The 13,884-nt window shown below is 51.6% G+C and overlaps 1 protein-coding gene across 2 annotated transcripts in view; it reads right to left on the reverse strand.

Moving 5' to 3' along the window:
* Positions 1–7,431: 7,431 nt before the first annotated feature.
* LOC309870842 (MAL-like protein) overlaps positions 7,432–13,884 on the reverse strand; it is a 29,391-nt gene continuing 22,938 nt past the window's right edge. For both annotated transcript variants that reach the window (XM_082743339.1, XM_082743340.1), the window contains exons 3-5: positions 13,618–13,785; positions 11,560–11,682; positions 7,432–9,100 (exon numbers count right to left, since the gene is read on the reverse strand). In XM_082743339.1, coding sequence (XP_082599465.1) covers positions 9,038–9,100; positions 11,560–11,682; positions 13,618–13,785 — 354 coding nt within the window. In that variant the 3' untranslated portion in view covers positions 7,432–9,037. The remainder of the gene's footprint in view (positions 9,101–11,559; positions 11,683–13,617; positions 13,786–13,884) is intronic.

A 13,884-nucleotide genomic window follows, 5' to 3' on the forward strand; every position in this document is an offset into this window, starting at 1 on the left:
TTGACAGATTTTTTTTTTAAAGATTTTATTTATTTATTTGTCAGAGAGAGAGAAAGCACGAGCAGGGGGAGGGAGAGTGAGAAGCAGACCCCCCCCCCAACCCCAGCAAGGAACCTGATAAGAGGCTTGATCCTAGGACCCTGGAGTCATGACCTGAGCCCAAGGCAGACGCTTAACTGACTGAGCCACCCAAGAGTCCCTAAAATATTTTTTAAATGCCTACAATTTATTATTTCTAAATGAGAATTTTTTTTTCTTTGAGAAAACCAGTGACTTCTAGGAGTCAAGTAAGGTAAAAATAGGAATATTCTAAATAACATCTACATCTAAAGGGAAGTATATAGCAGAGTTGTGTGTGTGTGTGTGTGTGTGTGTGTGTGGTGTCTTTGCACACACACAGGTGGAAACAAAAAGCTGTGTATTTGGAGACTCAAACTTCTCAAACAGCAGCTCTCTGGCCTTCCTCTGTTCTGGTCTGAACCATCTCCCAGGCTCCTGACTGCTTGTGTTGTGTTGTTTGCCAGTGGTAGGCTCTGGCAGGACACTGGAAGGTGGGGGGATGGTGGGGTTGGAGAACCTCTGTTCTTGCCCTCTGCTAGGGAAGTAGTTCCAGCTGACACAGGCAGCTATGGGCACCAGGGGCTTCTGGTGGTTTCTCCCTTGGCAGCTGGCCCCCTGCTGCAGGATCAGCAGTGATGCCCTCCTGGGCTACAGGGTCACCCCAACCCCTTGTGGGCCGCTTTGGCCCTCAGGGCTGTGCTGACCTCCTGCAGTTACTAATCTCTGGTTACCTCTCATGCTCCTTCTTTACTCCTTCAGCCCTTCAAGCCATTTGTCACAGGTCCCCGAATTAAATCCTCTCTCTGGGAAATACTTAATGTGGTTTCTGTTTTCCAAACTGGACTCTGGCCAGCTCAGCCAAGTGCGTGGCTGATGTGGGCCCTGGTCTCTACAAGGCCACGGCAGCCTTCTTGTCACTCTCCGCTCTGCTCCCTGCTGCCCCTGCCACGGCGGGGTTCTCTGCCAAGCACAGGGAGCAGGCACGTCATCCTAACACGGAACAGCTGGCCCTCGGCTAGCTTGGTCCTGGGCCTGCAGCACGAGTGACTCCCAGGCTGGGACTCCTCTTCCCCAGCACCTCTCATCCTGTGCCTTGCCTGGCCCTGAAACCCCTCGCCCCCATCACCCCAAGTCCCTGCGGGGATAGGGCACGTTCCCACGGGCCTGTCTGTTCTGAGCAGTCTCTCATCCGTGGCCTCAGGCCACACCAAATCCACAGCTGTGACTCGACTGTCCACACTGCTGGATGCCTTGGGGATGTAGAAGCCTTTACCTTCCAGGTAAGGAGACAAAGTGAAATGGAAGAGAAGTGTCTTGCCCTGGATCACCCAAGTGACTCATACAGGAGCTGCCAAGGCCAGATCCCAGGCCTCAGGCCTCCTGGCCTAAAACACTTCGAAACAAAACAAAACACACAATTTTGGACCATCGTAGATGCCTAGGAGGTTGTAAGAAAAAAATGCAGAGAGATCACGTGTGCTCTTTGCCCAGTTTTCCTTAATCATGACATCATGCAACAACGTCGAACAGTATCGCGACCAGGATGTTCACGTTGGTAGGTTCACGAGCAGGTTCACGAGCCTGCTGGTCAGGCTCGGATGTCCCCCGGCTGACTTGTGCTCGTGTGTGTGTGTGTCTGCGTAAATAGTTCTACCCGGTTGGATTACAGATACTGCCTATCCATCCCCACGGTCAACATACAGGAGGGTCCCCGACATGTCCTTTTATAACCATATCCGCTTCCCTCCTACCCCACTCCGTCCTTAACCCTGGAGTCCACTAATTCGTTCTATTTTTGTCATTTTAAGAGTATTATTTCAATGGAATCCTACAGTATATAATCTTTGGGGATTTTTTCCCTTTAGATCTAGCATAATTCTCCAGAGACTCCTCCAAGAGTCTGTATCAATAATTCATTCCTTTTCATGAGTGAGTCCTACCCTGTGTTATGGACGTGCCACAGCTGGTTGACCACCTTCTTCTTCTTCTTTTTTTTTTTTTTAAGATTTTATTTATTTATTTGACAGAGAGAGATCACAAGTAGGCAGAGAAGCAGGCAGAGAAGGGGGTGCGGGGGAAGCAGGCTCCGGGAAGCAGAGAGCCCGATGTGGGGCTCGATCCCAGGACTCCGGGATCACGATCTGAGCTGAAGCAGAGGCTTTAACCCACTGAGCCACCCAGGCGCCCCGGTTGACCATCTTCTGTTGAAGGACATCTGGGTTGTTTCCAGGTTGGGGGCTACTACAGATACAGCTGAGGAGAGCACTTGTGTGCATGTAGGTTTCATTTCTCTGGGATAAGCCCCCAGGAGGCAGCCAGCGGTTCTCATAGAGGAAGCACGTCCGGTCTTGCAGAGCGCTGTGCCGTGCCGACTCACACTCCATCAGGGATGTAGAACAGATCTGGGTTTTCGGCCTCCCTGCCTGCTTTGGGCGTCATCATTATTTCAAATCTGCTTATCACTGTTGTGATAAGCATGTGAGTTTAATTTGCATTTCTGGACTGGTGAGTAAAGTTAAAATGCTGGGCACATGCTTATTGACTACTTGTGTATCTTCTTCCATTTAGATCCTTTGTCCTCATTTTAGTGGGAATTTTAAAAAATTGTTGAGTGGCAAGAGTTCTTTTTATATCCCAGATACAAGTCCCTTATCCGATACCTGATTTGGACGTATCCTCTCCCATTTTGTGAGTTGTCATTTTTCTCTTTTAATAGTGTCCTTTGAAGCATACGCTTTAAATTTTTCAACAAATCTGATTTTTCTTTCTTTATTTCTTTTTTTGGCTTGTCCTTTTGCTGGCACATTGAAGAAAACATTGCCTGATCCAAGGTCACAAACATTAACTCCTATATTTTCTCATACGACTTCAGCAGTTTTAGTTCTCGTTTTAGGTTTTTGACCCATCTGGAGTTAATTTCTGTATCTGGTGTGAGGTAGGGCTCCACCTACATTCTTTGCACGTAGATATCTAACTGTCCCAGCATTGGCTGTCAAAAAGATGAGTTCCTCCCGTTGAATTGTTTTCGCACTCTTGTCAAAAGTCAGTTGACCATAAACTTGAGGATTCAAGTCTGCATTTTCACTTGTATTCCTTTCCTCCATATGTCCAACCTTTACCAGTACCTGACTATATTGATTAGTATAGTTTGTATTAAATTCTTTTTTAAAAAAAATATTTTATTTATTTGACAGACAGAGAACACGAGTAGGCAGAGAGGCAGGCAGAGAGAGACCGGGAAGCAGGCTCCCTGCTGAGCAGACAGCCCAATGTGGGGCTGGATCCCAGAACTCTGGGATCATGACCTGAGCCGAAGGCAGAGGCTTTAACCCACTGAGCTACCCAGGCGCCCCATATTAAGTTCTGATACTTGGAAATGTGAATCCTCCAGTTTTGTTTTTCTTTTTCAGAATTGTTTTGTTTATTCCAGGTCCTTCAAATTTCCACATGAATTGGGGGGGGTCAGCTTATCAGTTTTTGCAAAACTGCCATTGGGGTTTTGATAGGGATTGTGTGGAATCTGTTGGTTAATTGGGGAAATAATGTCATCTTAAGAATACTAAATCTTGGGGCGCCTGGGTGGCTCAGTGGGTTAAGCCGCTGCCTTCGGCTCAGGTCATGATCTCAGAGTCCCGGGATCGAGTCCCGCATCGGGCTCTCTCCTCAGCAGAGAGCCTGCTTCCCTCTCTCTCTCTCTGCCTGCCTCTCCATCTACTTGTGATTTCTCTCTGTCAAATAAATAAATAAAATATTTTAAAAAAAAATCCTTTAAAAAAAAAAAAAAAGAATACTAAATCTTGGGAGTACTTGGGTGGCTCAGTGGGTTAAAGCCTCTGCCTTTGGCCCGGGTCATGATCCCAGGGTCCTGGGATCGAGCCCCATGTGGGACTCTCTGCTTAACAGGGAGCCTGCTTCCCTTCCTCTCTCTCTGCCTGCCTCTCTGCCTACTTTTAATCTCTGTCAAATAAATAAATAAAATCTTAAAAAAAAAAAAGAATACTAAATCTTGGAGTGCCTGGGTGGTTCAGTTGTTAAGCATCTGCCTTCGGCTCAGGTCATGATCCCAGGGTCCTGGGATCGAGTCCCACATCAGACTGCCTGCTCAGGGGGCTCCTGCTTCTCCCTCTCCCTGTGCCCTTCCCTGGTGCTCTCTCTTGAACTCCTGCTCTCTCACTCTCAAGTAAATAAATAAGATCTAAAGAAAAAAAAAAACGAATATTAAATCTTGTGACCCAGGGACGCCTGGAGGTATGACTAGCCCTTTTATCACACAAGCCAACTGGCTACCGTTGGCTCCTCAAACAGGGCTGCTCTGAGCTCCGGGACCCATCCTTACACTGTTCCCTATCCTAACTGCCCTCCCCACCTGGCCGCATCTTATCCTTTAAAACTCCAGCCGGGTGGCTTTAGGCCAGGAAAGGATATGTGGCTGACAGTTAATCATTCTGGTAACTTCCTCGAGGTCCCATTTTCTAGGCAACCTCTCATAAATTCCTCCCCTCTACTTCCAGCTGGAGCCACTGCCTTGTCCCTATAGGACATGAGCCCTCTGGTCCCTGCCACACCCACCTCATGTTCTTAAGAGTAGGCAAGCTCGGCCCAGGGCCAGGAGATGTACAGCAAAAATGCCTGCAACACAACTAAACCTGAATTTTTGCTGCAAGCAGACATCATGGTTGCTCCCAGAAGGTATGTGCTCCTGCAGGGCTCTGTCCTTGCCGGAAGATCCCAGCTTCTCCCACTGCTGTGTCTCCTGAATCCTTACCAAAGGAGCCTGGCTTGGCGGGACCCCTGGGATTCGACTTGGGTGGCAAGAACTGCCCTCTTGGTACGTGAAAGTGTCTTGGGGGTCTCCCTCTTTGATTCTCCTTTCCACCCTCCCTGTCTGCCTCCCTAGGACGAGAAAGTGGCCCCAGACAGCCTTTGTGGACACCTTCGCACACACCTCAGTAAACAGCGAAGTAGCCTGAGGCAGACAGAAGGCACGTACCCAAGACTGTGGGTGTTGGTGCGTGCTGGAGTGGCTTTTCCCTCCCTGGTGAGATTCCCAAAGATCCCATCTGGGTCCTGCAACTTCTGACTGGCCACCTGCTCTCACCGGGACCTCTCTGGGTATTAGAGTGGAACCCAGACGCCACCCAGTGGTATACCTGGGTAATTGCACCGAACGCTTTCATCCTTTTCCCCACCTCCATCTGGCTCCTGAATGATTATCCATTAAAAAAGAGTCTTAACTCAGGAAGGAGAAATAGTCCCATCATCTTAATGATGGTGAGGCTGTTTTCTATCATTGCGGAAAGAAGGGACGTGACCTCAGGGGTGTCTCATGGGTTCCTGCCAGTTTCGTTCAAACAAGTCCATAACGATTACGTTTCGTGGGCTCCCAAACCTACTGCCCACACTGTTTCTCCCTGTGCCCCACAGCCGCCCCTTCCCCTGTGTGCTCCTTGAGATGACCTGACATAAACACACCTTGACAGTCCTACAGGTTGGTATGAACACTTTAACCGGCTGGATCTGGAACCAACTTCCCCTTGGCGTGACCTCATGCTGATACCTCTCCATCTTGAAGTGTTATCCTTAGACATTATGGTGTGGGGGTACCCACGCATCCCAGCTTACGGAGAGGACAGGTTCGGAAGCAGCAGCATGCCTTGCCCGAGTTTACAGAAAGATGCAGAAGCAGCATCCTCTGGACTCTCCTCCCTGCCCTCCATGATCTCCCAATTCAGGATCCGGGGCAGGTAGCTTGTGGAGTTGACCTTGAGGCAACTGTCCGCTGCATTTCCTTCTTCCCAGAGGTCAGAGTGGGTGCCCATGTAAGGAATCAACACCTGACAAAGAGCAGCTGCCCCCAGCTCCGAGGTTCTCCATGCAGAGAATACAGAGGACCCTGCCTCGTCACACTCAAGGCCACAGCTGGCCTTGGCCTGCAATCCTCGTGCCTCTCAGGCTTGGTTCAGACAGTTTTGGAGGCCAGGCTTGAGTAGCTGCCTCAGAAGGGCTCCCTGATAGAGGGTCATTAACCTTTTCATTAGCCCGACTGCATGCTGGACTCAGAACCAGCAAGGCAGCCAAGCCAGGTAGCTCTGATCAGACACAGCGCCGCCTGGCTCGGGGCCCCGCAGCCTGCCAGAGCTGGCCTGGCCCTGGTGGTGGTGACTGGGCTTACTTCACTGTGGTTGAGGTTCTAGGGTTTTAGGATGGAAGGAGCTAAACTGCCCCATGGGAGTCCGGGAGTAGAGGACCGAGCGGAGAACAGCTTTTTCTGCTCGGGATGTCAGACTGTGGGTTGGAGGTGAAGACAGGGAGGGCTCAGGATCCAGCTCTGCCTTCAGTCCCTGCAGACCGGCTGTGGCCTTTGCAAGTCCTCATCTTGGTCAACCGTACAGGGGCAGAACAGGGCCAGCCAGGGAGCTTAGGGTAGGGCAATGATGGTAAAATATCCAAGAGCCAAAGCCCTGCCCTTAATGGTCTCGTAGTCTAGTCAGGGAGACCCTGAGGCACATGGGGCAACTCTGCGACAGCGGCACACACCCCTGGAGCAGAGGCAACCCAAGGAGAGAGTGATTAACTCTAGGGGGCGAGAAAGATCTCTTGCAAGATTAACAAGGGTTTTTCCTGTGCAAGAGGGACTGGGCCTTCGTGTTCCCAGGAGGAGGGAACATAATGTCTGGCACGGGCATGGAGGCAACAGCAGGACTGAGCTGGCCCCCTCCTGACATGGCGCCACCATGGGGGCAGGGAGGGGCAGAATTTGACCCATGGCTGGAGGAATGGCCAAGTGTTCCTGGGGGTGGTCCCTGGCTCTGGGGACCCAGGTCCCACAATACCCAGTGATGAGGGACTGGAAGGTCTCTGGGCTTGGGAAGAGCCCTACAGACAGGAAGCTGGCCTCCGGGACTGGAAGGTGCTGGCAGGCTGGGCGGTACGGCCACTGTAGTGAACTTGGGGGAGCTGGGGCTCAGGGTCTGGTCCACTGTGGGTCATGGATGGGTGCCTTGCATTGTGGGAAGCGAGAAGGATGGCACTCTGTCAGGAAGAATGGGAATGGCACAGAGGGCCGGGCAAGGGGTCCACTGTGTCTATGGGGGCCTCTTCGCCTCCCAGGCCCAGCTAGCGCACCCCCAGCCTTGCCTAAGCTGGGAATTTGGTTTCTGGAACTTGCACTCAAACTGTCCTTACTGAAGTGGAAATGGCACAGGCTCCAAGTCCTGGAGACAAACTCAGCCTCCCTTGCAGCTGCCCCAGGAGCAAGGCTGGTGGGCTGGGCCCTCAGACCCTCCCCTGGGTGTTTGGGTGAAACTGCTCTCAGGATGTGTGGGGCAGTTCCAGCCGCTAACATCACAAAAGTGACCAACTTAATACTTCTTACTATACAAACAACTTTTATTTGGATATGGCTACTCGGTAAATATTGAACAGTAATCATCCCAGGCAATAAAATGAGGGGTACATGGTGGCTTTTCAAGATAACATGGTGGTTGGAGAGTTGAGTGGTCAACAAGAAGAAGCCAGAATTTTCTCTTTGGTGGCTCCCCGTACCCGCCCCCCACCCCCATCAGGAGCAGTAAAAAAATTAGTACAAAACTGTAAGCCCCAGAATCGGCTGAAACTAGTCCCCTTCCCGTAATAATTTATTTCATTTCAAAACTAGAGCAGACACGTGTGGCTGTGGGGCTGTGTCCCACTCGCCGGGGTCAGGAGGTCTGGTGCTCAGACGAAGGATGGGGACTGGAAGCCTTGCACGGAGGAAGACAGGCCAGAGAGCGCAGCTTCCTTTTGAAAACCATTTACTTTGACATCAAGCACCTCGATTTTATGTTTCTGTATGCATAACACCCCCCCTTTTGTTTTAAAATGACCCCAAATCATGGAGGCCTTTGCATGTTGGGGTTTGCAAGCCCTTCCCTGAATGAGGCCTCACGCAGCTGGTGCCACTCGGGGGGACGCAGGGGGTCCTGGGGGCACATTGAAGAGCATGGACCCTGGGACAGGAATCCTTTCTGGCCTCCTGACGTGTCCCACGGTGTGGGACAGAAGCCCACAGAAGAATCCTTGCCTGGAATGTCCTGCCTCATTTCCTTGATGGTCTTTTCTGAGGGAAAAGGTGGCTTCGAGTCCTCAGGAGGCAGGTTTCTGGAGGCCTGGCACAGGTGTCCTGCAGCCTTGCAGTTCTCTGACAGGCTTGACTTGTGGAGAAGCAGGCCACCCCTCCCCCCATTCCACCCCTCTCCCAGGTGTTACTTCATAACAATTTTGTAGTCAGTCACTTATTTTCCCCACAAATCTATCCTCAAAGTTGCTTTTATGAAGATTTTCCTTGAATCCCCAAACTGGGGAGAACAGGGAAGGAGGAGTGGAACTGGGGGGGAGTGGGCTGTGTGGCTCGTCCCCCATCAGCTCCCCGGGGGGCACGGGAGAGCGGATTTGGACCACCGCTCCAAAACAAGGTCAGGACCATGCATCAGGATCCAGGCCTGTGGGTCTTCTTCTGAAGGCATCGGCAGCACCATTTTGATTTTAACAAAACAAGACGAAGTATTCCCTTAAACCTGCTCCGGGGGAACCTCACTGCTGAGGTAGAATCCCCAAACAGGTGTGACAAATGGCAGACATGGGATTCTCCCCTGTGAGGACGTCAGATATCAGTTTTCCGGGAGAGTGAGGTTCCCTGTGAGAAGGGACAGTTTCTCGCCCAGGCAAAACCCAAACCAACCAACCAAACAAATAAGCAAACAACACCCCCGCCCCCCAATCTTTGTCATATTCACCATAATGAATTAAAATGTCCAAATGGAGATGCCAGAGTGCGACTATGTCCCTCCGTGTGAGAAGCTGGTCTGTCCTCAGCCCACTGAGGGTCTTGCAGATGCTCTGTTTGTCACCCACGCGGCCGATGTTGACTGCGAGCTTCGGGGGCCCATAGTAGGTGCTACTGGGGTGCTTCCCCACCGCGCGCCCGGCTTCTGCCGCTTCAGTGGTAGTAGATGCTGAAGGCGTGGAGGATGTAGAGCAGGGTTGTGATGAAGGCGAAGAACTGGAAGGAGACGGGAGGCTCCTGGGTCAGCGATGGCCAGGGCCAAGGGCCGCCCCATCCACTCCCCGCAGGCCAGGAGGTCACGTGTCCTGACCCAGCTCCCCATGCCTGCCCCACACCCTGCCCTGCCTGCTCCTCTTCTTGATATTCGCTGTCCCCGGGCACTCTCCTGGGTTCCAGCTCCGACTGTCCTGGGCACCCGTGTCCTCCTGATCCTGGGCAGGGAGCAGGCTCGCTCCATCCCTGCCCTGGGTCCTTGTCTCCCTCACTGTCCCCTTGTCCCAACCAGTCTGCACTCCGATGACTTCCCCCACGTGTCCACCCAGTAGCCCAGCACCCTGCTCTGAGCGCCCTGCTTGCCAGCACCCCGTGAGGGCTCTGGGGGTCCCTCCAGCTCTCAGTGGTCCAGAACGGACTGCTGAGCTTTCCTCTCCAGCCTCACTCACTCAGGGGGTCTTCAGGACCCCCATCTCACCCCGCTGCCTGACAGAAACCAGCCTGACGCCTCCCTTCCCCCACCGCCACATCCAAAGCTATCCCCAAACTCAGCTGCATGTACTGCCTGACCACCTCTTGTGCGCTCACTCACATGGAAGATGGGATCGAGCCGCTCCTGTCCTATGTTTGAAACTGTGTGAGGAGTCCCTGCTTCTCAGGATAGAGGCCACTGCCCTTAACAGGCCTTCTAGGGCTGGATGACCCTTCCAGCCTCGAACCGCCCCCCTGTCCGCTCACACCCTGTCCTCATTCACCCGCTCGCTCATTCAACAAACATCTTTCAAGCACCTGCTGTACTTCAAAAATGACAGTCGCCCAACAGCGAACAAAACGTTCAAAAATATCTACCCTCCCGGTGCTCACATTCCAGTGGCAGGAGCAGAAAGTAAGCAAGATCAGCCAGGAGAGTAGCAGGTTCGATGGGGCTAAGCGTCCCGGAGAGAAAATAAGCCAGAGACAAACCGGGCCTGCGGGGGAGGGGGAAGGACGAGGCTTCCCCCAGAAGGTGGTCGGCCGGTGAGAAGGGAACAGAAGGTGGCAAGGGGTTTGGCTCCTGGAGCAGGGGTGTCCCTGCCAGGGAGAGGCGAGAGCTGGTGCCGTGTGCTCAGGTGTGGCTGGAGGCGGCCGGCGGCTGGAGCAGACCGACAGGGAGCAGCAGGACAGAGCTCAGAGGGCGCCGGGCCAGACTGTGGAAGGGCGGCGTGCGGATCCTGCTGGAGCCAGGAGTTTAGGGGAGTTAGAATAGTTTGAGGAGGAGGGAAAGGAGGTAGACGGGCTGCAGAGGCAGCTGAATACGTGTAGCTGCCCTTCGTGCCTGCCGGGCACCCCATTCTTAGGTGGAGAACGGCACCCCACGCCCCACCCCTTCCTCCTGCCACCTGATCCATGCAGGAGCACCGACACTGACACAGGCCGTGACCATTCTGGTGCCAGGGACTGGTTGCTGTGGGGCTTACCACAGTGTGGGTGTTAGATTCTTTCTGAGAAGTTTTTAAGGGGGGAATAAGGAAGGTCAGGCTACTAGAGGAGGAAGCCATGGGCTGTGAGTGAGCTGCCACATGAGGGCACCATTCCCTCACAGGAGAAGAGAGGCCGCCGCGGGCTAGGAAGGCAGGTGAACTGGCTGAGTCTCTGGTCCTAGTGGACCTAAGGCCTTGAGGGTCCAGCTCTCCCTACGGCTGGCTGGACCACCTGGCCCCTGGATTCCATCAGCCAACAGTTAGCCCGGTGCACTTCTGTCACTGAAATAAAAGGACACTGATGCCCTTTGGCCACGCTGAGGAATTCGGGCTCCATTCCACAAGCAGAGGGGCCATGGAAGAACTTCAATAGGAGAGAGAGCAGCGTTCCAATTTGTGTTTTAGAAAAAAGGTTCTGAGGGTGGTATAGCGAGTGTATGGGTGAGTAAGCCTGAGTGGGAAAAGCAGAAAATGGGAGATGACCCCTGAACCTGAACAGCACATGCTTTTGACATGTGCATGTGTGCACACACAGACACACACACAGACAGACACAGACACACATAGACAGACACAGATACACATAAACAGGCACAGACACACACAGATACAGACAGCACACACATATAGACACAGACAGACACACAGAGATAGGCACAGATACATAGACACACATAGACACACACATATACAGCATACACACACACAGACATCCATAGACAGACACAGACACACCCAGACACAGACACACATAGACACATAGACACACACAGACACAAACACAGGCTCACACACACGTATACAGCACACACACAGAGATACAGATACACACACACACACACACACACACACATATACACACACACAAACATACACACACAGCTTCTCCTGTCCTCCAAGGCCCTGTCAGCCTGAGGCTTGGGGTCATCTCTCCGCAGGGGTAGAGGAGTCTCCGGCAAGGTGCCCCCCACCCAGCAGCTCTGAGTTCTGTCCTGCGCTCACCGAGGCTGCGGTGTTGATGAAGTAGTTCTTCAGGTCATAGATCTCGGACATGATGGTGGCGTGTGCCTGCAGGACCGCGGCGCTCATGTACAGGATGCCGGTGGTGCCGTGGTACAGGCTGTCCTGGAAAGGCAGAGGGGGCCACGGCCGGCGTCACGGGGGCATGGAAGCAGGTGGACACTTGCCCCCCGCACCATACAGCAGGAGGAGCGGGCCAAAGAGCCCGGCCTGCACCCCAGACTCCTGCTCTTTCCTTTTGCAGTGTATCTGATAAACTCGAGATGCAGTGAACCATAGCGGATTAATAAATGCCAGTAGTGACATCTGTCCAAGCCAGCATTTGGCTGAGTGCTTGTTCATGCTAAGCCTTTCCTCCTGTACCTCATGTAAGCTTGCCAGCTATGGGGTTGGCACCACTTAACATTAGTGCCATTTTGAAGAAGTAGGAGCTCAAGGTCAAGGTCTAGGAATAAAGAGCCAAGTCAGGATTTGAACCTAGGCCAGATGAACTCCGAGCTTGTGCTCTTACCCATTAGCATTACGAGGACCTGCTATGTCCTAACATTATGTCATGCCGCCTCATTCATTCCCACAGCTAACGCCATAAGGCTGCAGCTCTGGGCACCCCGATGTGCAGGTGATGAGACTGGGGCTGAGCTAACACGTGGCGGAGTGGGTAGAGTCAGGCTTATCGGACTCCAGATTCCAGTGGCTGAGTCTCTGTGCTGAACGCTCAGCAGCGTTCTTCAACCCGAGAATGTCAGGCAGTCATTTAATAAGGGTTATCAATTCAGGAAGGCATGTCATCACTGGCGTTTTACAATCTCTAATGAGACACTCAGTTCAGGGGAAGCTCATTAAGAGGTGAAAAAAAGCATGAAGGAAATAGTTGATGGGGGGTAAGCCTGTCACACTGGAGATGTTATTACCAGAAAAGTTCACCCATCTTTCATTCAGGGATTTGGAGACACAAATCACATCACACTGGGAAGAAGCAAAGAAAACCCAAAAACATCAGACTTCTATAGGACTGCTGACCCGCCTTCTTCAACCAGTCACTGGCAGGGAGGGCCATTCTGGGTTAAAGGTATCCAAGAACCATGAATGCCAAGGGCAACGCAGTGCCCCTGGGAGGATCCTGATCAAACAGGTCAAAGGTAAAGAGATGTTTCAAGTGTAACGAAGTAAATCTGATCATGGCCTGGGTCTTAGGTGATACAGAGGAATGATTGTTAATAAGTTTATATAAGCATGATGACATAAGAATGTGTGCATATTTTTTTGGAGTCATACTGAAGTGTGTAGAATGGAACAACATGATGTTTTGGGTTTGCTTTAAAATTCTTTAGGAAAAAAAGGCTAGGTACAGCAAGTGTGGGAAAATGTTAATAGGGCAGGAATCTGGGTTGTGGTTTCTTGAGGGTCTATGATGTGATGTTCACTACTTTTGTATATGTTTTTAAATGTTCCATACAGAAACATTTTAAATGGTTTTCAAGATATGTGACATGAAAGCAATTTAGTGACATAATGTTAATGAAAGAATTGACACCAAAACTATTGGTTCGGCATGATTATATATACACTTTTACATAAAATACATAAGGAAGAGAGGAATCGCTGTAGGACTGGGATGATCCCCCCCCCACTATCGTGTCCTTCAATCCAACTCCAATGATTTAACCATAAATAAAGCTTAAGGGGAAACGAGTCAAGATGTGCTTGATAGAGAATGTGTATATTCCTAACAAGGAAGACAATGGAGGGGAATACGATGAAACATTTACTGTGGCAAAAGAGTGCTTTCATTCTGCCTTACTAGTAAACACATTAAGATAAAAAAGTCTTGGTTCCATAGTGGCCCAGCCATGACAAGGTCTCTGGTCCCTGGTGTCTGGTCTCTGGTCCCAACCTGCTCCCCACCCCGCCCCGTGCCCAACTCCTGTCCCAGCCCAGAAGGGCTCAATGGTGTCCAATGAGGACAATGGTGTCCTCACAATACCCAGAATGGACATCCAGAGAAGCCCAAGGGTCTGGATCACTCCCTCTGATTCTTACCAGGACTCGCCAGGACTCATATCTTTTGTAAAATCCAAACAGGTAAGACAACAGGAACATCAGGGAGATGAGAAAGGAGGTGAGCGAGACATACATCACCCATCCTTGCAGCAACGGATTTGCTACCTGGGTGGCAGCTACCAGGATCCAGACCCAGCAGCCAAATATCTGCAAGAAGAAACCATAAAAGAAGAACTTTAAGTTGCTCGTGTAGGCATACTTCCCTTTGCACAGCATCACTCTTCTCTTCCGTCTGGTTAAAAGCTC

The sequence above is a fragment of the Mustela nivalis genome, assembly GCF_964662115.1.
Source record: "Mustela nivalis genome assembly, chromosome: 8".
In the NCBI taxonomy this organism is placed as follows: domain Eukaryota; kingdom Metazoa; phylum Chordata; class Mammalia; order Carnivora; family Mustelidae; genus Mustela; species Mustela nivalis.